Consider the following 27049-nt stretch of genomic DNA (forward strand, 5'->3'; position numbering starts at 1 on the left):
CGCAGAGGCAGGGAGCTGACAGTGCCGTGATGAGTGGGCCTGTGTGGCCATGTAGGATGGGCAATAGATTGTAGAAGATGTGCACTGATCAATAATCAGTTAGATGGCAACTAGACGGGAGATGCAGTCATGTGAGGATGCACATGGGTGGGAAAGGATGCGAAAAGGTTGGTCTGGCCTTCTGGAGATGAACACACAAATAGAGCTGTTCAGGAAGTTCTAAAATTACATTAGCATTTAATTAGCATTTTCGAGCCATGGATTCCCTCAGAAATGTCCTAGTAATTATAAGGTTAATAGTCATTATTACTTGATGAGACTTTCGCATTTGGATCTTCCGCATAAATTAAACACTCATATCTTAAATGTGACTGTTGAAGCTGCTGTTTTTTTAGATGTAAGTTGCTAACAAGTTGCTGAATGAGGACTACAAGTCAGACAACCACTGTCCAGTAGCTCTGATGTAGCAACTTTAACCATTTTAAAAACAGCAGCTTCAACAGTCGTGTCTGAGGTATGATGTGTGTAAAAGATGTTGAAGAACTAAATGTGAAAATCTATTCAAGCAGTATTAACCATAGATCTTACTTTACTCATAAATCAAAAATCACATTGACAAACCTCTAAGGGAGGGAGATTAACTCTTTCTCTTTAATTTTTTTGTTCTATTCTCTCCATTTTCCATTCCCATCTCAGGAGCTGAAGGACAAAGTTACTCAGCTGCTCCCCCTGCTACCGGTGGTAGAGCAGTACAAAGCAGATGCAAGGATGATCCTGCGGCTGAGAGAGGAAGTGAGGAATCTGTCCCTGGTACTAATGGCCATTCAAGAGGAAATGGGAGCCTACGACTACGAGGAGCTCAGGCAGAGAGTGCTACTGTTGGAGACCCGACTCCACTCCTGCATGCAGAAACTCGGTAACACATCTAGTAATTTCATTATATTCACTATATAGAGTTTGAGCTGATTTTAATTTTAAGGAATATGTATCAAATTAACAATTGACTGTGGACTTGCCATTTGCACCTACTTCCAAGCACAGGATTCCCGTGGAAAACCTAAGATTTGGTAACATTTGTAATTTTTTAATTGCATTCGTCAAGCCTGGAAAGGTCATGGAAGTCTTTCAAATCTTAATTTCTATGCTGAAAATGTATTTTTTTTTTTGTTATTCTTTGCCCTAAAATATGTATTTGGCTAGATATTGTTCTTGTGTTGAGTAAAACTTGCTCACAAGCCATAGTGATGTCTGGTCTGTAAGCAAATGTTTTTCTCGAGTTGGATCCCTTCAAAGAATTGGTCAAACATTTTCACAAATGTGAATGATTCATTAGCAAATCACTTTGAAACCAACTTATTTTTAAAACTCCTTATACAGCAATCAAAATGACTGGAAAGGTCATGGGAAAATGTTGGAACCCTGCAAGCAGTACGTGACCTATTACAACAAGAAAAGGAAAATTATTTTGATTTATTGGATTGCCAGTGCAGGGCTTCTTTGGATAAATCTTAGCCACTGCAGTAATTTACTCTTAAATGGCAAAAGCAAAAGTAAACTAGGCATGTTTGATGGTTGGGAAAACCACATTAGACCTAATTAAATCAAAATGTGCTTGCTGTCCAATTAAATAATCAATTTAAGTCTGAACATTAAAAACAGCCAGCTAGCAAGCCTCATTCTGTGTTCCGAAAAGTCCAAAGGTCATTTAGTCGAAAGACTAATTGGCTTTCAGATGCGTGATGAGGCAAACTCTTGTTCTATCTGAGGTGAAACTGATGACTTCACAAGAAAATCCAAAATAATGATTTAATGAATATTTAATCTGTACCGTAAATGTCGCTTTTGGCAATTTGATGCCAACTGGTTCATCAGAGCTCCGTTGAGCCATGTTGAAGCCTTCCATTTACAGAGTTCACCCCTGTGGTTTATTGCCAGGTTGTGGGAAGCTAACTGGCGTCAGTAACCCCATCACTGTACGTGCCTCAGGGTCAAGGTTCGGCTCCTGGATGACTGACACAATGATCCCCAGCTCTGATAATAGGGTAAGAGCGACTGTATTCACTGCACTCTATCACTCCATCACTGACACTGCAATGATGAGCGGCCTCTCCCTGGAGACACACACACACACACACACACACACTAACACAGTCAGTGTTTTGGTGAAGTGAAGCTGTTCCTCAGCATAGAGAGCGCTGAGTCACTGATGGATGTTTCTTCCCCCTCTTCCTTCCCTCCCTTGTTCTCTTTCCTTCCCTGTCACGCTTATTGTCTTACCCTCCCACACTTCATCCTTCCCACAATCCTCACTTCTTCTGTCGGAGCAACAGTCTCCATACTAATCACCCTAACAGGGGGTCAGATATTAACACCTGGTTTAGGCAAAAGTTTCACCAAGCACTGTCAGTAATTACTTAAAAACTCTACCGTCATCTGACATTATTGGTGGAGAAGACGTTCACTGTGTGCACTGCAAAAAATTCATAAATAAATAAATTCTGCATCAGTATTTTTGTCTCCTTTTCCAGTACAAAATATCTAAAGATCCTTAAAACAAGATCATGTTATTTGGGAAGCAAAAATGTATAATAATTAATAAATTTCAGAGAATATATGGTAACACTTTTGTTAACATATAGGTTGTATTTGTTAAGATTATTTAATGCATTTCATATCATGAATTAACAATTAACTATATTTTTTGCAGCATTTATTAATATTGGTTAATGCTAATTTTTAAATAGATTATTGTTTATTGTTAGTTTTTGTTAGTTCATAATGCATTAACTTACATTAACATGTTCACATTTCTAATGTTAAAAAACACTTGTTGTTCAGTGTTACCAGTAATGTTAACATATACAACTTTGAATAAATAAATAGTATTAGTATATGCTTAGAAATAACATTAACCAAGATATAGAATTGTTTTAAAGGTATTGTTCATTGTTAGATCATGTTGACTAATGTAGTTAACCAATACAACCTTAGTGTAAAGTGTTATATAATTATATTTATGCATTTGGCAGACACTTTTATCCAAAGCGACTTACAGGGATACTCCCCCTAAAGCAACCTGGAGTTAAGTACCTTGCTCAAGTACACAATGGTGGTGACAGTGGGGAAAGAACCGGCAACCTTCTGCTTACTAGTTCTGTGCTTTAGCCCACTATGCCACTACCAGTCCATATCTTGAAATAAATTAAATAAAAATTTGCTTAAAGGATTAGTTCACCCAAAAATTCAAATTCAGTTAGTGTTTACTCACCCGTGTTGTTAAAACCTTATATGACTTTCTTTCTTTTTCTAAACACAAAGGGAGAAATTGTGAAAAATTGTGCTCAATGATGTCACACAATGTCAGTTTATGGTGACTACATCTTCAAGCTTCAAAAGAACACAAAAGTATAATTCAGAAGTCTAATTAATTATTCCATGTAACTCATGATTTTTATGAAAGCATAACACATTTTTTGGTGAGAAACAAACCGAAAACAAATGTAATATTTAGTGAAACTGTGGGCTGACCGTTGATCTCCTGTGCACATTCATGATAGGGCACAAGAGCAACAGTTCACGCAGGATGTCAAAGCAAAAAGTCCTTTTTTTAATCTAAAAACAGGTCTGCAGTGACAAAAGAACACAACACAGCTGCATAAAACCCATAGAACAGAACTTACTAAACATGTCTGAAGAGTTTTTAGTCAAAGAATTGATGCATTTCTATGCCCAGCCTTATTTTTTAACAGAGTAGTAGAAAATCAAACATAGAGGAGGCTACAGGTAGCCACAGTCACACACACACATTCACATTGTGTCCCACCGTGCTTGATGGCAAACGACACATGATATAAGGTATCTTTTCTATGTTAATCAGAGTTTTATCCTAACCAGCCATGACAAGTGACAGTACATTCTATTGATCACTTGTTTTATATTTTCAGCATTGCGCAGGTAACTTCGTCCACTGTGAACTGGCACCGGTCCAATAACATTCTCATAACAGTATATTAAAGCCAGCATCTCATGAGCCAGTAAAAAACGATTTGATTTTGGCTGACAATGTTACAGCTGCCGGATGTTTTTGCAGAGGTCTCACTCTCAGGTCTGTCACAAATACTCACTGGTTCAGAATGGAGAAGAGGTGCCTACTCCATCTCTCTCTTTGATTGTGGACTCCGGTTCCAAAAACATAAGGCTGGGCATAGAAATGCATTTATTTTTAAACTACAAACTCTTCAGACATGTTTAGTAATTTCTTTCATGCCCCAATGTCGCTTAGGTGCTGCATGATCTGTTGCCCTCACGTCCCATCATGTGCACGAACAGGGTCAGTAAAGAGTTTCACTACATAATACATTCATTTCCGTTTTTTTTCTCACCAAACCTTAACGTATGTTTCATAAAAATGTGTCTCATGGAATAATTTATTAGACTTCTGAATTATACTTTTGAAGTTTTAAGAGGTAGTCACCATATACTTCTGTTCTATGACATCAGTGAGTACAAAACATTTTGAAAACTTCTCCCGTTGTGTTAAAAAAATAAAGAAAGTAATTTGGGGTTATAACAAAACAGGGGGCAGTAAACCATGACTGAATTTTCATTTTTGGGTGAACTAAAAAGACATTCCCAGTAAACTAAATTCAAGATATAGTCAATATAATTTTTTCTTAATATCTTAGAACTTGCCTTGTTTTAAGGATGTTCAGATTGAGAAAATAATTTAGCAATGTGTCCATGTCACAACAGGCAATGAAGCTCATCACTTATTCTATGTTTCATGGCAACATCTAAATGGGTGCCGCAAGCTGAAAGTTCATCTCCCACGATACACTCTTTTGTCACTGGTGTTAATGATCACATCATTAACCTCGACTGCTTTAGGTCTAATATCAATCACCTATCGTGTAAATTGACAAATACATCATGGCAATCGAGCTAATTGTCATATCAATCAGGCTAACTGTGTCTGTATAAGGCATTGTCACCAAATTCACCATGTCACACATATCCATGCAAGAAGAGCCATCCAGAGACATTACACAGAGGCCGACATGGGCTGACTGCATTGTGACCACCACGATCTACAGGGACTAATTTAGTCGACAAAAGAAATGCTATACTTAATGTTCCAATTATCCTCTCTGTCCAGAAGTCACCTGTTCTTCTCCTCTCCAGTCACCACACAGCTCCACAATAGCCTAAAAATAAAACATGCAGCACATTTCTCTGTGGAATGAGAAATCAGGGAAGACAGAGGCAGAGGAGGAGACTGCAGGAGGGAGTAAAGGGGTGGAGAGCAGGCAAAAGATAGCAGGGGAGCGTTAAATCCTCAGAGGGCCTTCATTATGCAGACGCAAGCACATAATAACCATCCTAAATAAGCCGACTGTCTGAAGTTTCATTAGGATGTGATAATAAAGAGAGCATGGTGCAAGGCTTGGTAAAGATGGGGGCACAGAATGGCTGTTGTGTGCTTGATAGATGCTTGCATACAGGGATGGAGTTTTTTTTTTTACAAGTGAGAGGGAAGAAAAGGAAGATGGAGAACTGCTAACAGGATTGATTTCCTGTGAATGTGGTGTGGAAAAGGGCAGGGAAAGCCACTTCAGCCAAGTGCAGAGCCCATTCAGTATCTGCTCTCCCACACAGTGAGCAGATCAATAAATTTGACAACACACAAACATATACACACACTTACACGCACACACACTGTGCACAGTGAGAGTCACCGCTGGTTACACAGGAAGAAAGGCTCCTCTGTCAAGATAGTCAGGAGATGGCGTCTCTTTTGATGTGCTCTACTTTTATCCATGTATATGCTCACCCTCTCCCTCCTGTCTAGGCACACACTCTCACCTTTCATTTCTTACCTGGATAGACATGTTCTTTCTTCATGTCTATCCACCATTAATTTTATATACAGTAGCCACAAAATAATTTTGGAAACCTAAGCTGCAGTTAATAACAGTGGCGTGCACAGAATATCATGAACTCACATAATATTAACATGATATTCTCACAATAACAGTAATAATTTGTCAATGTGAGATTTCCTTGTAAATTAGGTTGAGGTGCCTTTAACAGGGCACACTACAGCAGATTGTATATTATATATATATATATATATATATATATATATATATATATATATATATATATATATATATATATATATATATATATTAGGACTGTCAGTCGATTAACATTTTTAATCAAATTAATTCCATGGAATTCGAATAAGTAATTTAATTAATCGCAATGAATCACATATATAAATTTTTGCACGAGAAATCCCCTCAAATAACAATTATTCAATAATGACTTAATAATTATTTATAGTTATATTTAAATAATTATAAACTATTATCCAATATTCATAATCCAATATATAGTTTATTTCCATATTACTGAACTTAAGCCATTCATACAGTGGCATACAGTTCATAGCTATCCATTTTGCAATTTAATTCGTCAAACAGTCCAAGATTTATTATGAGGGCTTGTTTAAGGATGTGTTTATGTACACCTGCATCAGATGGGCGCTTTTAGAGCATCTCACTTTGGTTGTGTTGCATCATAATCATACCATTTTTAGATCGCTGTGTCAAGTTGAACATTAGTTTGAAAACAATTCTTGAGATCCATCCGTTCGGAAGTGCTATCCATGAAGCTGTGCTTGAACGCAAGAACGCGTCCTGAAGCTGTTCTTTGTATAAGCTGCGCGTTGCCTATACAGCTAGAGTATCCTTTACTGCCCCCTGGAGAAAACCAGTGGTACTGTAAGCTTAAATTGCTCCGATGGTGGTAATATTCCTTATTACAGCCTGGGGACATGATTAATTGTGATAATTTTTTAAAGCATCATTTTCTGTTGACCTCTCTCATCAACAAGGTGTTTCCATCCACAGAATTGCCACTCACAGTATGTTTTTTGTTTTTACCATCATTCGGAGTAAATTCTAGAGACTGTTGTGTGTGAAAATCCCAGGAGATCAGAAGTTACAGAAATATTAAAACCAGCCCATATACATATATATATAATGTTAAAAAGTATTTGGACCAACCTAGTGAATGTGATAAACTGCACTTGAGGTTACTCTGCTAGGACACCTGTGTGAACTTGAGGGGAACTGACTTCATACTTCCACTAAAAATCTCCTTCAGTTGGTTAAAAGTTAGTGCTGAGAAAAGCACATGCCACCTAACTTGATGTTTTGTATCTAATGCAGTGACATTTATGCATTTTAAGCATGGCTTAAGTGTCCAAATACCTTTTGGAGCCTCTGCATCTATTATTCTCTAAGTCTCTGTCTCACTCACATCTTATTCTCTGTCTCTCAGGTGTGGTCTATGGACGGTTACTTTAAGGGTCGTCGCGTGCTGGAGTACCGTACGATGAATGACTTTATGAAGGGCCAGAACTTTGTGCAGCATCTTCTTCCCCACCCTTGGGCAGGTACGGGTCACGTGGTCTACAATGGCTCCCTCTACTACAACAAATACCAGAGTAATATCCTCATCAAGTACCACTTCCGATCCCGAAGCGTCCTGGTACAGCGCAGCCTTAGCGGTGCAGGCTACAACAACACCTTTCCCTATTCATGGGGTGGCTCGTCTGACATCGACCTCATGGCTGATGAGAATGGGCTGTGGGCCGTCTACACCACTATTCCCAAAGCTGGCAACATTGTGATCAGTCGTCTGGAGCCGCAGAGCCTGGAGGTGCTGCAGACGTGGGACACTGGCTTCCCCAAACGCAGCGCCGGTGAGTCGTTCATGATCTGTGGCACGCTCTACGTCACCAACTCCCATCTGGCTGGTGCAAAGATCTACTTTGCATATTACACCAACACTTCCACCTATGAGTACACGGACATCCCCTTTCATAACCAATACTCCCACATCTCTATGATGGACTACAACCCTCGGGAAAGGGTTCTGTACACCTGGAATAATGGACATCAAGTCCTCTACAACGTCACATTGTTCCAAGTTATCAAAACCGCAGAGGACTAGGCCTTGCAGACCTTTAAAATGCATTTGTTCACACTGAAATATACACACACTGATATGCACTCAAACATACACACAGTACACACACATTTATGTGGAGGGGGACATGACTAAAGCTTAGACTTTTTTTACTGCATTCCAAAATTCAGAGTGCTATTATTCATCTAATGTTTCAAGGAGAGCAAGATTGGTATTGAAATATGGACTAAGCGTTTATTTTCTTTCCTGTGATGATTCAGCATGAGTACTTTCTTTTTATTTGTGAAAAAAATAAATAAATAAACATCAAACTTTACCATTTTCGAGTTTTACCTTAATTTCAAAGGCCAATAATTACTGATGGCCATGTTCTCTACAGGGGCATGTCCAACAAGTTCTCATGACAAGTCATATAACAGAACAAGATGGCTAAATCTTACGAGTTGGCTTGTCCGAAAATGAACAAAAACATAAAGAATAATAAACAAACCAATGAACAATGCTAATAAAATGTTTTCCTATATGTAACCCAAACCTAAACCTAACCATTAAAGACTAAGCCCTTACCTATATCCTAAACTATATCATGATTTCAATAAGAAAATAACTTTTGTGTACTATGGAACAAAGAAAACATTAGGGTTTGGAACGAGACGAGGTAAGCTAATTACAAGTTATTGACATGCATCAGTCATTTATATTGCATAAATCAATATGGAATTTGATGCCTGTATTGTATCGATTTCAAATTTTAACTGGTGATTGGTTGTTCTAAAAGTACCGTTTCTTACGAGCCATGCCGTATGACTTATCTTACGATTTTGCCATCTCGTACAAAATAATACGAGTTGTCATGAGACTACTGTATGTTGGAAGTGTTTGGATGAGTTGCCATCCCAGAATTTTAACCTATGATTAGCCAGATACAAACAGAGGTCTGTGTGTGACAGACCTCTGACTGAAGAGAATGAGACCTCAAGATATTGAGTCAATAGGTGTGACAACCTCGCCAAAATCAAGATGTTCTAAACTGGCTAATGTGATGTTCACTTTAATATACTGTTACAAGAAGAATTTTAGAGCCATATGAGCTCATTTGCAGATGGCACTACCGGGCACAATGTCAGAAATAGAAACCAGGGATTGATAGAATGCCCTGTCGCTTGTCGCGGCAGGTTAGGACATAGTATTAAGTGAAGTACTATGTGATGCGTCATATACATAAGGTCAGTGTGTATGAATTAATGAATGTTACATTTATATAGTGCTTTTCTGACACTACACACATAGCACTTTACATAATGAACAGGGGACTCTCATCAACCACCACCAGTGTGCAGCATCCACATGGATGATGCTACGACAGCCATTGTGCACCAGTACACACACCCCACACAGTTATAGTTATAGAGCCAATTAATGGAGGGGGATTATTAGGAGGCCATGATTGATAAGGGCCAATGGGGTGGATTTGGCCAGGACACCGGGGTTACACCCCTACTCTTTTTGGGAAGTGTCCTGGGATTTTTAATGACTAAAGAGTGTCAGGACCTCAGTTTATCATCTCATCCAAAGGACAGTGTCTTTTTACAGTATAGTGTCCCCATCACTATACTGGGGCATTAGGACCCACACAGACCGCAGGGTGAGCACCCCCAGCTGGCCTCACAAACACCTCTTCGAGCAGCAATCTTACTATACCCAAGGAGGTCCCAATCCAGGTACAGACCAGGCTCAACCTGCTTATCTTCAGTGGGCAACTGGTCTTGAGCTACAGGGTAATATGGCTGCTCTTGGGAGACACGGGACTCTTATCTTGAAATGTCTGCTTCCAGCTGCTTACACAACACACAAGGGAATCAAAACATGCACTCTATTGATCATTTTCAATGTAATACAAAATAAACACTATTAAGTAAACATTGTCAAATAGGCTAGGCTACTAAATACTATATAAGCAGTAGTTCCTCAACATAATATACGTCAATAGTAGATTATCAGCAATCTCTTTTCATAATTGTCTGGTATTCTGGTATTATATAAAAACAGACTATTTTCCTTTTCTCCAAGGACAGCATCAGTCAAAATCAACATGATCATTAACATGAAATTATGATTACCTTATATGTCACTTTACAACAAAACATTTTTGGCATGATCATATAACATTCTATAACCGTAAAATATATTTTAGTGGATCTGCATGAATCTTATTAAGATGAAAGATAAACAGTTTGCTACCCTTGAACATTGAAGCATTGTTCTATCCATTCAAACAGCTAATGTTAGCAGCATCCTCTCCACCATGTCGGCAAACATGAAGTTCTCAAATGCAACAATTAGTTATAAACAAATACATTATTTAACCACATACTATTACATTTTGGTTGTCTTAAATTATGGATTTATTGTATCATGACTATATGAAATTATTACATGTACTGTATAAATACCTTGGCTTTTTTCTCTTTGAGCCCCATTCATGAAACCTTTGTAATTATATGAGGAAGTTCTGAGTAATTTGCATGTAAAATGTACCTTCATACACACAAACGCTTCGTACTCCCCAGATTTGTTTGAAAGACATGTGTATGTTATTGAATTCCAAACATTCATAAAGAGGGGGCATGTGCATGTGCTTCTCGTGTAGATCATGATGGTAACAGTGATATAGGCTACTTGCAACTGGAAGAATCTTCAGAGAATTTAATAGAATGCCTGAAGAACATCTTTGACCGAAATGATGTAAGATATTGGCAAGCTATACGACAACTTGCTGGCTTTTTCAAGTTTTCCCCGTTGTATTTAGTACGCACCTGCCTGCAATGTGTTTATTTATGGATTTAACAGCATTAGCATTGGTCATACTTTATCAACTGAACGCGATTTACCGATTCCTATACTGAATTATGAAACTTAAATTCTAAAGCACATATCAAATAAAAAGAAATAAAAAAAACTGTCCAACCAGTTACTGTTGTGAACAGAAGGCAGCGAAGGCAGACGAGGAGACTGGATCTAAGCGCAAGCTTACTTTATTTAACAAAATGAAACAAACACAAAGGAAAACCCTCAATGGGGAAATAAACACAACACTGGGAAAACGGGCAGGGAAAACACACCGGGCTAACAACGTTCAACGAAAGACAAGGACTGAAACAAAAACCAGGATATAAATACATGAACACAGGAACAAGGGACCAATGAACAGACAGAACTCCAACAAGATGACGAGGGAATAAACAGAGGCAAAGGGCAAGTTAACGAGGGACAGGTGAAAACAATGACAGAGAACACCAACGCTGACAAGGAGACTATGGAACAAAACAAGGGACAAAAGTGAAAACTATGGAATGAAAAAAGGGAAAAAAAGGTAAACAAAGGGGCAACGGTAAAACAAGACAAGGTATATGTAACAGAGCCCCCCCTCAAGGATCGGATTCCAGACGATCCAAAAAAGAAAAAACACACCAGGAGCAGACGGGCAGACCAGGGGGGGGGCACGAGAGCAGGCAGGAAGTCCAAGGGTGCACAGAGGGCAGGCAGGAAGTCCAATGGTGCACAGAGGGCAGGCAGGAAGTCCAAGGGGGCACAGAGAGCAGGCAGGAAGTCCTGGAGGGCACAAAGGGCAGGCAGGAAGTCCTGCGGGGCACAAAGGGCAAGGACTGGTTCAGGTGGTCTGGGATCTGGCCACCGGGCAGGGATAGGTTCAGAAGGCCTGGGAGCTGGCCACAGGGCGAGGATAGGTTCAGGAGGCCTGGGAGCTGGCCACAGGGCGAGGATGGGTTCAGGAGGCCTGGGAGCTGGCCACAGGGCAAGGATGGGTTCAGGAGGTCTGGGAGCTGGCCACAGGGCAAGGATGGGTTCAGGAGGTCTGGGAGCTGGCCACAGGGCAAGGATGGGTTCAGGAGGTCTGGGAGCTGGCCACAGGGCAAGGATAGGTTTGGGGGACAGGGGAGGAGGCCACTGGACAGGAACAGGGTCAGGGGGCCTGGGAAGAGGCCACAGGACAGGGGCCGGGTCAGGAGGCCCGGGAGGAGGCCACAGGACAGGGACTGGGTCAGGGGGCCCGGGAGGAGGCCACAGGACAGGGGTCGGGTCAGGAGGCCTGGGAGGAGGCCACAGGTCAGGAACCAGGTCAGGGGCCCTGGGAGGAGGCCAAAGGTCAGGAACCGGGTCAGGGGCCCTGGGAGGAGGCCACAGGTCAGGAACCGGGTCAGGAGGCCTGGGAGGAGGCCACAGGATGGGAACTGGGTCAGGGGGCCTGGGAGGAGGCCACAGGACAGGGACTGGGTCAGGGGGCCCGGGAGGAGGCCACAGGACAGGGGCCGGGTCAGGAGGCCTAGAAGGCTCTGAGGACGGAGCTGAGGAATGCTCAGGAGGCGGAGCCGAGGAAGGCTTAGGAGGCGGAGCCGAGGAAGGGGGTGCCGTAGGAGGCTTTGGGGGCGGAGACCTGGAAGGCTCTGGAGTCTCTGGGGCCTGAGCCATAGGAGGCTCTGGAGGCGGAGCCGTAGGAGGCTCAGGAGGCGGAGCTGTAGGAGGCTCAGGAGGCTTTGGGGGCGGAGCCGTAGGAGGCTCAGGAGGCGGAGCCGTAGGAGGCTCTGTGGGCAGAGCCGTAGGAGGCTCGGGAGTTCTGGAGGCGGAGCCGTAGGAGGCTCGGGAGGCGGAGCCGTTGGAGACTCGGGAGGCGGAGCCCTGGGAAGTTCTGGAGGCTCAGGAGGTGGAGCCGTGGGAGGCTCAGGAGGCTTTGGGGGCGGAGCCGTAGGAGGCTCTGGAGGCGGAGCTGAGGGAGGCTCAGGAGGCAGAGCCGTAGGACGCTCTAGAGGCGGAGCCCTAGAAGGCTCGGGAGTCTCTGGGAGCAGAGCCGTAGGAGGCTCGAGAGGTGGAGCCCTAGGAAGCTCTGGAGTCTCTGGGAGCAGAGCCGTAGGAGGCTCGGGAGGCGGAGCCGTAGGAGGCTCTGGAGGTGGAGCCGTGGAAGGCTCGAGAGGCTTGGGAGGCGGAGCCCTGGAAGGCTCGAGAGGCTTGAGGGGCGGAGCCCTAGAAGACTCGAGTGACTTGAGGGGCGGAGTTCTGGGAGGCTCGAGAGACTTGAGGCGGAGCCCTGGAAGGCTCGAGAGGCGGAGTTCTGAAAGGCTCGAGAGGTGAAGCTCTGGAAAGCTCGGAAGGCGGAGCTCTGGAAAGCTCGGAAGGCAGAGCTCTGGAAAGCTCGGAAGGCGGAGCTCTGGAAAGCTCGGAAGGCGGAGCTCTGGAAACTCGGGAGGCTCGGAAGGCGGAGCTCTGGAAAGCTTGGGAGGCTCGGAAGGCGGAGCTCTGGAAAGCTCGGGAGGCTCGGAGGGTGGAGCTCTGGAAAGCTCGGGAGGCGGAGCTCTGGAAAGCTCGGAAGGCGGAGCTCTGGAAAGCTCGGAAGGCGGAGCTCTGGAAAGCTCGGAAGGCAGAGCTCTGGAAAGCTCGGAAGGCGGAGCTCTGGAAAGCTCGGAAGGCGGAGCTCTGGAAACTCGGGAGGCTCGGAAGGCGGAGCTCTGGAAAGCTTGGGAGGCTCGGAAGGCGGAGCTCTGGAAAGCTCGGGAGGCTCGGAGGGTGGAGCTCTGGAAAGCTCGGGAGGCGGAGCTCTGGAAAGCTCGGAAGGCGGAGCTCTGGAAAGCTCGGAAGGCGGAGCTCTGGAAAGCTCGGGAGGAGGAGCTCTGGAAAGCTCGGGGAACTGGAGAAGCAGACGCCGTAGGAGGAGGAGCTGTGGACGGCGGGGCCGCGGCGGAGCCCAAGAAGGCTCTGGAGTCTCTGGGGACAGAGCCGTAGGAGGCTCGGGAGGTGGAGCTCTGGGAAGCTCGAGAGGCGGAGCTCTGGGAGGCTCGGGAGGCTCAAGTGGAGGAGCCCCGGGAAACTCTGGAAGAGGAGTCCTAGAAGGCTCGGAGGCCTCGAGAGGCTGACGCCGTAGAAGGATGAGCCGCGGACGGCGGGGCCGCGGCGAAGCCCAGGAAGGCTCTGGGTCGGTCGAGGCTACAGGCGCTGGCTCTGGGACGGTAGAGGCTGCAGGCGCTGGCTCTGGGACGGTAGAGGCCAAGGGCGCTGGCTCTGGGACGGTAGAGGCCAAGGGCGCTGGCTCGCTCACCGTGACAGGCGTGGGCGCTGGCTCGCTCACCGTGACAGGCGTGGGCGCTGGCTCGCTCACCGTGACAGGCGTGGGTGCTGGCTCGCTCACCGTGACAGGCGTGGGCGCTGGCTCGCTCACCGTGACAGGCGTAGGCACAGGCTCGCTGACCGTGGAAGGCGTGGGCACAGGCTCCTTACAGTAAGCCGCTAGATCCATATGTGGGTCTTTCGTTCTGTTGTGAACAGAAGGCAGCGAAGGCAGACGAGGAGACTGGATCTAAGCGCAAGCTTACTTTATTTAACAAAATGAAACAAACACAAAGGAAAACCCTCAATGGGGAAATAAACACAACACTGGGAAAACGGGCAGGGAAAACGGGCAGGGAAAACGGGCAGGGAAAACGGGCAGGGAAAACGGGCAGGGAAAACACACCGGGCTAACAACTTTCAACGAAAGACAAGGACTGAAACAAAAACCAGGATATAAATACATGAACACAGGAACAAGGGACCAATGAACAGACAGAACTCCAACAAGATGACGAGGGAATAAAGAGGCAAAGGGCAAGTTAACGAGGGACAGGTGAAAACAATGACAGAGAACACCAACGCTGTCAAGGAAACTATGGAACAAAACAAGGGACAAAAGTGAAAACTATGGAATGAAAAAGGGACAAAAAAGGTAAACAAAGGGGCAACGGTAAAACAAGACAAGGTATATGTAACAGTTACGTTAAAGGGCATTAATTTATTTGAGAAATATCAAGCACTTCTGCTAGAAAAAAGATAATCAGATTTAAGAAAATGTATGCTTTGAAAAAAATGTATTCAAGCAGTACAGAAAAGTTTCTAAATAAGTATAGGCTATGGTTTCAAAAGAAAACAAAGCCTTTTTTCTTCTTAATATTATACTTTTTTTTTATTCTCTTTTTACTAATTTGTTATTTTTTTAAGGTTAATTTCTGTAATTGATTAATTAGTAAAAATTGTCATTACTTATTTAATTTCACTTCTATCAAAATGTAGTCATGGCATTTTGCCTGAAAGAGCATAACGCGTTCGGATGTCTTACACATGATTTACATGTGGTTGGGAGCAGGTGTAAATTTCATTTGTACCAACTAATGTTTTGAAAATACGAAAAAGCTCATGAATCTGACAAATTATGTCAAAAACGGCTTTACAAACGATTTACAAAGAAATTAATTCTGCTCGTGTTTCATGAATGAAGCATCTATCGGCACTGATATATCGATAAAACTGGTTTCCGTTTTTCTAATTTAAAGTGATCTATAGCTAATTGATATCTATTTGAGACTATTTGATATCTATTTGAGACTTTGCTCTTGAGTATAGACACGGTCCTTTGATGTCTAGGCGCAATTACCTATTTCTCAGGATATAGTTACAAAGCTAATTGTGATTTGCGGCACCTAATTATCATACATACACCCACAGATAGCGCAAACACTCCCACCCATGCCCACTTGCGCTGGTACAGATCTTATGCTTCAAATTAGCACTCTCACGAAAATTGGATGAGGCGTAGGGTACGTTGTTGCGGGTAGCACTGTGCCAAGCCCAGTCATGAAAATAGAGCCCTACACATAAAATGTATTATTAATAATACTAGTATAATCAACGAAGTTGGGATATTTTTAATTAAACCCTTGAATGAGTCCCATGTCAGTCACCCCAGTCAAAAAAGTCTGGACACGTTAATGGTTCTGTATGGTGAGTCTCTGCAAATGTTTGGTCGTTCAATATTCTTAGCGGAATCTTTAACAAAGCCGTTCTCCAAACTCCAGCTGTAATATAACTAGAGATGTGACGCAACAGTGTGAGTCTTGTTCCCCTTCACTGCTAATGAAAGTGAATCCTGTTCCTGTTTGGTGTCAGCTATCCTGTGGAGAGATGTCAGTCAGGAGGACCTTCGTTCCATTTTGGGCAAGAATGTGAGGTGGCAGAGGAGAAGAGATGAAGACAGCAGAAGGATGAATAAAAAAGCAATAGCATTTAGTTGGACAGATGAGGCCCCAGGCTACAGAGATGCCTGCTCCTGCTGCTGCTGCTGCTGTTGCTGCTGTTGTGTGTACTTGCCAAATTGCAATCTGCTTCCATTTTTCTGGCGAGGCACAACTCCACAGCAGGATGCACTTTTGCTCTGTAAAATAAAATTGACTGTGGGCTTGTCCAACTACCTGTTAGATGTGCTCTTCATTTAATTTGAGATAGCAGAACTACAGCAGTCTATAATGGCACAGGTCAGTGTGATCAACTCTGATGATTGCTTTAAAGCTGTCTCAGGTACTGATACAACCTTGATGTTGCAGTGATGCAGAGTGAACTTCATTTAATGCACATATTTTCACTAGAACAATGTGTAGTCTGAAAATGGGTCATGTGAAATCTTTCAAAACTCAAAACTTCCTCCTCAGCCCAAAAATATCATATTGAAGCTGAAAAAACTGTTCATTCGTTTCTGACATTAGAAACTCATTAACATACATTTACATACGCCACAATTACACGTCATCAAAGGCAACTTTGCCTGCCCAGTCGTTGTGATTTAATAAGTAAAATACTTTTCCTAAACACCAGAAGAACTAATGATCAGAGTAAAATGTTTGAAAGTCCACAGTTGTGCTCATATTTTCAGCCCAACCTTAATAGTTTAGCACCACATTTCAGTATGGATCTTTTTGTGAATTAGTCTAAATCAGTATGTTTAAAAGCACTTTAAAAGTTATTTTTTTTCATGGATAATGCAATTATAGCTCAGCTTCATCCAGCATATATACATGTTTATTGGAGCACAATTGGCTTCGGTGTTGTGTGTTTTGGAGGTGACGTGTGACGTGTATTTAACCTGACCCATTTGATGTCCTTTCTTCAAATATTTGATTACACTTTATACTATTTATACTTAGACAGACAGATAAAGACTGTAGCTGCTCGACTATGCAAAAACCTGATGTAGCTCAATAAGAACTGTGCATGAAAATGTACTGACTATAACGTACAGAGGCTTTGCAAAGAAGCTGATATTGAAGGATTTGAAAGAGCAAACAATATCTAGATCCAACAGCAAACCCACAGAAAGTGCAAGTATAGCAAAGTGCTTATACTCAATTCATATTCAAAGTGAATGTTTGCATATATGTCTTGTAAATTGCAGTATAAAATGGTCTGATCAGTTTTAAAAGGTGAAACAAAATGGTGAAACAAAATTACTAAAACTAAACTAAAATGGTCAAAATTAATGGTTAAACTAAAATAAGACTGTATTTGGTACAAAATCATTAAAAGTAGTAATAAGCTATCAGGCATAGGAACCATTACAACTAGGAGGAACATGTCCCTTTACTTACAAAATGTTCAAATTGTATCCCCAACTTTTTGGAAATGATCCATTATATTCTACGTGTTTCGACCAGTGTGTAAAAAATCATAGCCAGTTGCATAATCTATCTTTAAGACCCAGCAGAAGCCTCTGCCAGCTAGATGCTTTAATTAACTGAATGACCGCGCAAGTGGTAAAAGTTAATGTAACACAGCCAGTGCCCACTACTTTTCATGAAGTACTACTGGGCAAGTCAAGGTCAGGTTTATTGCCATTTTTACACATTTCAGTCATGACAATTCTCAGAGTAAATTTAAGGCGTTATAATGGATATGACAAAATGGAAGGTTTGCTCTTGGTGGACTAGATCTGCTAGTGGTGCTGCTGCTGTTGCAGAGCAAGTACAAAGACTTGAAAAAAACACAGATATGCAGTGTTGAGCATTTAACACATAATATTTATTTTTATATAACACTTTTCAGATCATTTCTATGCCCCTGATAGCTATAACTTCTTACATAAAAATAGGATATGCACTCTTTAAAATAAGTTTTAAAGATGCAGTTAGTACTTGGGTAGGATAGAAAGTCAAACAGGAGAGGTTGAGAATTACAAAAGACCAAAAGAGTCTGAAGCAATTTACAGATGCCTCTGTCTCCTTCCCAGTTCTCTACTGTGAATTCAGCACTCTGTGCATGAGCCCTACACATAAGTTGTTTCATTTACAAGGCAAATATAAATATAGAATGATATTGATATGTGTCAGACAGCTGCATGTAAGACTGCTCAAGAGTCTTATATAATAATTGCTTCATTTGTATACATACAGGGGAATGAGAGCTTTGATTCAGTAAGGCAGCTAAATATAGAAGAATTAATGCTGAGAATGCAGCAATGATTAGAAGTCAAGTAACAGAAATCTAAAGTAATCTCTCTCTCTCTCTCTCAAACCACTATTTCTCTTTTATGCACATGCATGCACCTAGGCCTTATGAATTGTCATTGTAGGTGGAACAACATTAGCTCAGCCACATCTCTTATTTGAGTGCCTCAAATCAGCAGGCGTCCCTGTTGAATAAAACATGAGCCTTTAACAGCCTCCATTGCATCCACATCACCCCCTTGTCTTACCTCGATTCATGCAACTGGCGCACCAGGAGCAACAGAAAATGTCAATAACACAAGCAAAGCTGTCTGTTTGCATCCTTCTTGATGTCTGTGTAAGAGACATCAAGTGATGGTGGGAATGTGATGGAGAGAGATGAACTTCTGGATGCACCACACATTGTGATTGTATGTGTGTTTGTGCAATTGAGACATTGGTGTGATTCACACAACATCTTCTGCTATTCTGTGAGGCTGCAGCCAACCCAGCATGCACTGCTGTTTAATTAAGACTTACAGCCCAAATGGCGGGCATGACAGCTGTTTCATATGCAGCCAATTAAAAGAGCCACCAGCCTCCCTTCCACTGCAGTGTAAAAACATAATATATTACCGTAATATGACCATTTCTCCTTTAGTCCTCTTTTCCTTCTTTATTCTGAAACAAACCATTTGACAAACAAATGCTAACTGGGCCAAAATTAATACATGCCAGGTGCCTAATGCGAGCAAAATTGGTTTTGGCAAGTAAATAAAGTAAATTATACTGTCCAGTTGGCTAGTTGGCTTTAGGAATTGCAACATAAGACACAGGCTCTTTCCCAAACCTAGTGAGTGGCTTTGTTGTCTAAATAGGCAGCATATTAAAAGCCCTTACAAACATTGAGAGTTCGTGGCAATTTGCTGCAAATTCACCACTGATTATTTTCACATGCAAATGAGCTTTGTGGCAAACTTGCAACAAATTCTCCATTGCTGTCAAAGGTTTCTGCAGGTTCACCACTACCAATGAAGATCTGCAAACCTCTGGCAAACATTTGCAGCGAACCACAAGTTCATTTGCATGAGAAAATAATGAGTAGCAAATCTGTGGAAACCTAGATATCACACGTACCAACGTATGTGATGTCTCCAAGATGTCTATTTTAGATCATTTAATCTGGAAAGAATCATATTCTAAATAACATATGCTAGACATCTTAAAAATATCAGATTTACAAACATTCTAAATAATAAACGTCTCAAAGACATCTACTGTATGTCTTACTGACATACGGGAGGAAACATCTTTTAGATACATTGCAGATGAGCAAACAACCTAAAAACGTTGTCTTCCAGATGTAAATACACACATCAAATAGAATTCTAGGTGATGTACGTGTGCTATCAGGGAAGTTTGTGGCCAGTTTGCCAGAACTCTAGATTTGTTTTTGCAAGGGAAATGGAACCTTAAAAATGACATATGCTCAACAAACGCAGCAACTCTGTGTGCAATACAAAAACTGTGTTGCTAAGCTAAGAACGTGACAAAATCATAAAAACACAGACAAAGACTAGTTTAAATAGTCTGTTTTTAATTAAAAAGAAATATTTCCATCAATACTTATCAATATTAAATGACTCGACTCGAAAGTTTGTTGTTATCATGTTGCTAAGCTAACAAAGTAGTAAAAGCATAAAAACACATAACACAGACAAAGACTAGTTTAAATAGTCTGTTTTTAATTACACAGAATATTTCCATCAATACTTATCAGAATTAAAGGACTCGACTTGAAAGTTTGCTGTTAGCATGTTGCTAAGCTAATAACATGATGATCTAATGAGCTTAAAAATACATAACACAGACAATTATGTGGTAAAATCATTTTAATTACACACAGAAGCATTCCTTAAAAAAAATACAAAATAAGCCAAACTTATTTTTTGTCTTCATTTGTTAATAATATTAATAATAATTTTCCGCCTGCATGTTTAGACGGTAAATGGAAAGGTGGATACTTTAACCACCTTTCCATTTACCGTCAGGCAAGTCTCCGTCTAAACATGCAGGCGGAAAATTATTATTACTATATTATATAATATATACTTTTTTTGGCCACTTCATTATTTTATTTGCTTTTTCATTTCGTAAAGAGTGCAATTTGAATTTAAAAATGTATTTAATTTAAGTTTTTAATTTTTTAAATAAATTAATAATTTTCAATGTAAAATCACTAAAGCAAGAATATTCACCGATCCCTCAGCCCAGGGGTTTCGGTGTAATTGGATATTGCGATATATGTGTATATATACACATATCGTGAAGGAGGAAACAAAACAAATTTATTCACACACATGATGTATTTTCCCAGATAATGCACATTTTAATTGCATGTATTTTTTTCCAGCTTCATTTTAATTTTTAATTAAAATAAATACAAAATTAAGTTCAAAGTTTGAAATCAAGTTGTCTTGCTTTATTGTGTAGGCTTAACCCTAAACCTGCTTAATGAAAATTACCCCATTGTACCACCTAAGAGCCAACCAGCAGTGTTCGTTGGTTTCCTCTTTTTTCTGCAACTAACCGACCAATCAAAACTTGGTTGACCAAAACGCTTCTCATTGACTAAAGTTTGGTCTACTATCAGGGGCAGCCCTACTCTGAAGGGAACTGACTGTCTTCAGCAAAAATTCTATGGCATTTTCTTCTCATCTTACTTCCGTATAATGCCTAATAAAGTATTGTTTATAAGTGCAGGGCTGCTTTGTGTACAGGCGTTACCAGGGTAACATCTATATTTCTGCTGCATAAGCGCCACCTACTGAGTAAATTAGCATTTTCATTCAGCCCATCTGCCGTTTTTGTTAGATCAATGTGAAAATCGGACCACTTTTTGAACAGTACACACACTGTGTTATACATTTTAACTAGGTAATTCTCAAAATCTAAACAATTCGGTTAAGGTATCTAGAAGTATTCACAGTATATTTAAGTGCCCACGATAAAAATACTGTGCATGTTCATTAACTCAATTTACTAATATATATATATATATATATCAGAGGCGTAGAATTTGGTAGGGACGCTAGGGACGTATCCCTACCAATATCCAATGACCACTGATTTGCCCCAGCAATAATTTCGATAAAAAAATTTAATATATTTATATATAAAATCAATTTTATATAAAAATTAAATATATTTATATATAAAACCAATTTTATATAAAAAATAAATTATATGTATATATAAAACCACTCGAGCGTTCTGTGAAAAAGGCGCAATTCCTGGTACACGTGGTTCTCTATTATAAGTCCCGCCTGGCGAACCGACATCGCTAATCCGATTGGCTTTCCTTTTTCTTTCTAACTTGTGAAAGGCTGTAGCTTAATTTGGTTGTGAGAAGCGCCAAAGATCCTCCGAAACCTAGAAGCGGTAAGTGGGAGAAATCAACAGCTCTGTGAACAAAAATACGGGACATATCGCGTCACATATTGATTATGGGACAGTGCAGTTTTTTTCAATGTATGACAATCACGGGATAAATAGGAAACCTAAACTGTGTGTGTGTGTGTGTGTGTGTGTGTGTGTGCGTGCGTGCGAGCGTGTGTGATGGGCACTTACAATGAAAGACCATGACAACAGGCTATTTTATATGTGCTTGCTATTTAAAAAGGTGTATAAAGCTGACAAATCATGTTTCTATTTAAGTCCAGTGTTTTGCACAAGTTTCTGTAAGGGTTGTGTTTTGGGGTGGGGCTTGGTCTAGGTCATTTAAAATATGAATCATTAACTTGATAAAAAAAAAAAGTGGAAGTCTGCAATGTCCTGAGCTTAAAAATATAGTGAAACAAACATGTGTTTGTCAATTAGGCTAATTTTTTGATGTGCTGAGTCAGGATGGCTGCTAAAAAAAGAAAAGTAGACATTAGGAGCTACTTTAAAACAAACACAAGTAAGTCATTTAAAATATTTTCTCAATTGCTAAAGTGTAGCGTCATCAACAATTGTAAAAATAATAATTAGCAATAAATGTTTTCCCTCACTGTTAATTCCCTCAATGTGTTATTTTGCCAGCTGAGGTGACCGAAACAGTCATACTAGGTAGTAGGGTCACAGGTGAGGTCAAGCTATGACATGATGTTGACATGTTAGTAGTGAGATTCATTATTGTGACAATTGTTAGGCAGATGATCTGCTATAGTTCTTCAATGTGTGTTTGAAATGAGAGCTTTGATTAGGCACAAGTTGTTGTCTCATTTTTCATATGCATACATTGTTTTGATTTTATCAGGTGACCGAAACAGTCCTGCTAGGTAGTAGCTCAGGAAGAGAGGCAGGGTCACAGGTGAGGCCTAGGCTGGTAACAATGTAATCATAAGAGTAAATGTAGATATTTGTTTTGTATTACATTGAGGATGCACTGGTATATTAAGAGGTTTATTAATCACTCATCATACATGGTTTTAATAATATGGGCATAAAGTGGTTACTAGCTGTATCAGTGTGTAGATGTATTTTTCAAATGTGGTAGTTGATACAGAGTGGTTAATTGTGTACTGTGGTGTATTTTTAAGGATGCTGGTCCATCTGTAGACAGCAATAAACAGAGTAGCTGTGAAAGTGATGACATCAAAGAACAGAGAGACAACAATGAAGAACAGTGTAGAACTGGAGATATTCTGGACTTTGACATCAAGCCAAACCAACCTCACCCCAAGAACATTGCAGTTCAAAAGCTGTCAAATAGGGTCCTCCATTTTCAGGAAAATTGGTACGAGCAGTATCCATGGCTTCACTATAGCCCCACTGTGAAGGGAATTCTCTGTTTTTACTGTGTGAAAACATACACAATAAATAAAAATACACTGTCCAAAAAAGCAGACCCTGCGTTTTCCTCAAAGGTATTTAGTAACTGGAAGAATGCTCTTGTTAGCTTTGAACGCCACCAGAATAGTAAATTCCACCATCATGCAGTCACAGTTAGTGCTCAAGAAGCAAACCCAGTAGATGCACAACTCTCAAGTGCCTGGGCAAAGCAACAAGATAATGCTAGGCACTGCCTGCAAAATATTGTAAGTTCAGTACAGTACCTAGCTAGGCAGGGTCTGGCACTGCGGGGCCATGAGGCCCAAGATGGGAATCTATTTCAGCTTTTGAAATTTAAAGCCAAAGATGATACTAGTCTCTCTAGTTGGCTATCCCGTTGTCATGACTATACCTCTCCTCCAGTGCAAAATGAGATTTTGCAATTGTTAGGAAACTGGATTGTCAGAAGTATTGCAGTCTCTATCCAGTCTCTACCAGTTTTGCAGTACTCACTCATTATAGATGGCACTCAAGGTGTATCAGGAGTAGAGCAAGAATCTATCTGTTTTAGATATGTGGACCATGACCTGATACCACAAGAGGTTTTTGTTGGTTTATATGAAGTTCCAGGGACTACTGGAGTGGAAATTGCTAGGGTGGCTGCGGATGTCCTCTTGAGGCTAAATATTCCTATGAGTTGTCTAAGGGGTCAGACATATGATGGTGCTGCCAATATGTCAGGAAGACATTCAGGAGCACAAGCAGAACTTAAAAGACAGCAGCCATTGGCTTTGCATGTACATTGTGGGTCACATTGTCTTAACTTGATCACACAGTCTGCTTGCCTAGCCAGTCCAGTGATACGTGATGCCTTGCAGTGGGTCCATGAGCTAGGGACATTAAGCCACCAGTCTGGGAAATTTAAGGCCTTATTTTCAGCAGTAGCAGCAGGTTCAGAAAGACAGTCGATATCACTCAGACCACTGAGCCCAACCAGGTGTACAGTGCGAGGAAAAGCTATCAGAGCAGTGCTGTCTCAGTATGAGAGTGTTTTATCTAGCTTGGAGGAGATGGCATCAAATAGATCTAACACGGGTGTGAGGGCAAATGGACTACGAGAGAGATTTGAAAAGGAGAAAACTGTGCTTGGACTTTTTTTGGCATTAGAAGGGATTGATGAGTTAAAGTTTCTGAACAAGTCCCTGCAAAAACGGACAGAAACAATTGCAGGAATGAGAAGGTCAATAGAGTGTGTCAGATCTACTCTAAAAGGCAAAAGAAATGAGGACAGCTTTCAGGAGGTTTTTCAGAAAGCAGTGGCAATGGTTGACTCCCTTGGGATTGAGTCTATTCAGATTCCTCACCAAAGACAGCCACCAAAACGTTACACTGGTGGGGCGAGCCAGCACACTCCCAAGTCAGCTGAGGAGCATTATAGAACAGAGTTCTATAAAATGATAGCTTGTATTGATGCTCAGCTTCAGGACAGGTTCTTCAACCAACCAGATCTAGATGTCTTGCAGAAGCTAGAGGAAACACTACTGACTGGAAAGGTAAATGACATTGTTGATCAGTATCCAGAACTGAATAGGGATAATCTAACAGTCCAGTTAGCCATGTTTCAGACTAATAATACTTTCAAATCAAGTACTGAAGTGGCTAATATCATGAGAGGAATGGCTATTGAAGTGAGAGGCTTGTTTGATCAAGTTGAAACGCTTGTTAGGCTGCTTTTAGTCATCCCTGTCTCATCAGCTGAGGCTGAAAGAAGTTTCAGTGCTCTTAGGAGACTGAAAACATGGCTCAGATCAACAATGGCACAAGTGAGACTTAACAGTATTGCTGTGTGCCATGTCCACCAGGACAAACTGGACAAAGTTGATGTCAAACAAATATGCCAACAGTTCATTTCTGTTAATGACAGACGTAGGCATGTGTTTGGCTTCTTCAAATAGTAAATAAGACAGTAGACACAAAGTTAAGTCTCTGTCAAACTGCCTCCTTGTCATTATTTGTTGCCTGTAACATTACAGAATTCATTATCGCATTACACTGTGAGCAGATTAAAGTTAATAAGTCTGTTAAACTGCCTCCTTGTCATTATTTGTTAAACCTGTAACATTGCAGAATTCATTAATTAACACATTAAGGTCAATGTAAAATAATACATTTACATTTACATTTATTCATTTGGCAGATGCTTTTATCCAAAGCGACTTACAAAAGAGGAAGAACATCAGCGAATCATCTTAGGGAGACAGTGGTACAAAAAGTGCCATATTACAAAGTTTCACTATCATCATAATAGTATACAAAACAGATTTAAGTGCAACAAGAAATGTAAATATTTTTTTTTTTTTAGTGACCGGTTAAGTGCTTTTGGAAAAGATGTGTTTTTAGCCGTTTTTTGAAGATAGAGAGTGAGTTAGCTTCCCGGATTGAGTTGGGAAGGTCATTCCACCACCGTGGTATGATGAAACTGAAAGTCCGGGAAAGTGTTTTGGTGCCTCTTTGTTTTGGTACGACAAGGCGACGTTCCTTAGCCGACCGCAGGCTTCTGGTGGGAACGTAGCTCTGCATAAATGTTTTTAGGTATGCTGGAGCAGACCCAGTGACTGTTTTATATGCCAGCATCAGGGCCTTGAATTTAAAACGTGCATGAACCGGCAGCCAGTGGAGAGAGACAAAGAGTGGTGTAACATGTGCTCTCTTAGGTTCATTAAAGACCAGACGTGCTGCTGCATTCTGGATCATTTGGAGAGGTCTAATAGCACATGCAGGAAGGCCTGCAATGAGAGCGTTACAGTAGTCCAGTCTAGTTATGACAAGGGACTGAACGAGCAGTTGTGTGGCATGTACAGAGAGGAAGGGTCTTATCTTCCTGATATTGTAGAGTGTAAATCTACAAGATCTTGCAGTTTTTGAAATGTGGTCTGTGAAACCTTAATATAACCTTAATACATTGTCCCATTCATTTCATTTCCTGAATCGAATCCTCCGGGGATGTCCCCACCAATCTCAAAATCAAACCTACGCCTCTGATATATATATATATATATATATATATATATATATATATATATATAGGGTTTTTCCTGGCAGGAAGTGGTACCATACTGATCAAAAAAGTGACGTTAAAAACAAGTAAATGTTGGCTTTGCGTTAATACACTCCTAATTACCTGCCAACTGAATACACATATATATATATATATATATATATACTCACACACACATTTTATTGTTGTTGTCATTTTAGTGTTATTTTCACATAAGATTGATCTTACCATGATGATCTCATCAATGATGCAATACGTTGCAAGCTGCAGACAGCGGGGGTGAGAGACAAGCGTCTCCGTTTTAAGCTGCGTTCACACTGCCAGCTACTTTGTCGCTGCATGTCACCAGTGGCTGGCAGTTAGGTCGATAGTGGTGTTTATGGAGAGTCTAAACAGCACTGTTTCTTTACAATTATTATTATTATTATTATAATATTAGGATCACGTGAGCTCTACCATCTTCTCTCGTAGTGGCTGTCGCTCCCAAATGTCGCTCTTCATTTGCATAGTAAGTTAAACATTTCTCAACTTTGTCACTTCGCTGGAAATGCCCACATCCGGTCGCCAACGGTTGTCATCGCTCATGTTGCCGGAAGTCGCCAGCTCTCATTGAAAATGAATGAGATGAGGTTGTTTTGTCACTGCGTAACGCTGGCAGTGTGAATGAAGCTTTAGAGTACGCATCAGCCGGCGGAACTTTAAATCTCTCCCGGTCTCGACTCCCGCTCAGATTGGGTCACTTCCGTGACTGGTTGAAGCACCTCTGACCACACAGAGAATGACAGTTTTGGAGTTTGTGCTTCTTTTTCTCCCATATAATATGAACTTTAATTAAGGATGAAATAAAGATATATCGCCAAGCTGTGATCTGTGTTTCTATCAGACA

The 27049-nt window shown here is 41.1% G+C and overlaps 1 protein-coding gene across 2 annotated transcripts in view; it reads left to right on the plus strand.

Moving 5' to 3' along the window:
• The window catches only part of LOC127653166 (noelin-2-like), a 101013-nt gene extending 92716 nt beyond the window's left edge, over positions 1–8297 (plus strand). For both annotated transcript variants that reach the window (XM_052139734.1, XM_052139732.1), the window contains exons 4-6: positions 697–916; positions 1936–2042; positions 7348–8297. In XM_052139734.1, coding sequence (XP_051995694.1) covers positions 697–916; positions 1936–2042; positions 7348–8022 — 1002 coding nt within the window. In that variant the 3' untranslated portion in view covers positions 8023–8297. The remainder of the gene's footprint in view (positions 1–696; positions 917–1935; positions 2043–7347) is intronic.
• Positions 8298–27049: the final 18752 nt, after the last annotated feature.

This window comes from Xyrauchen texanus, chromosome 12 (assembly GCF_025860055.1).
Source record: "Xyrauchen texanus isolate HMW12.3.18 chromosome 12, RBS_HiC_50CHRs, whole genome shotgun sequence".
Lineage (NCBI taxonomy): Eukaryota > Metazoa > Chordata > Actinopteri > Cypriniformes > Catostomidae > Xyrauchen > Xyrauchen texanus.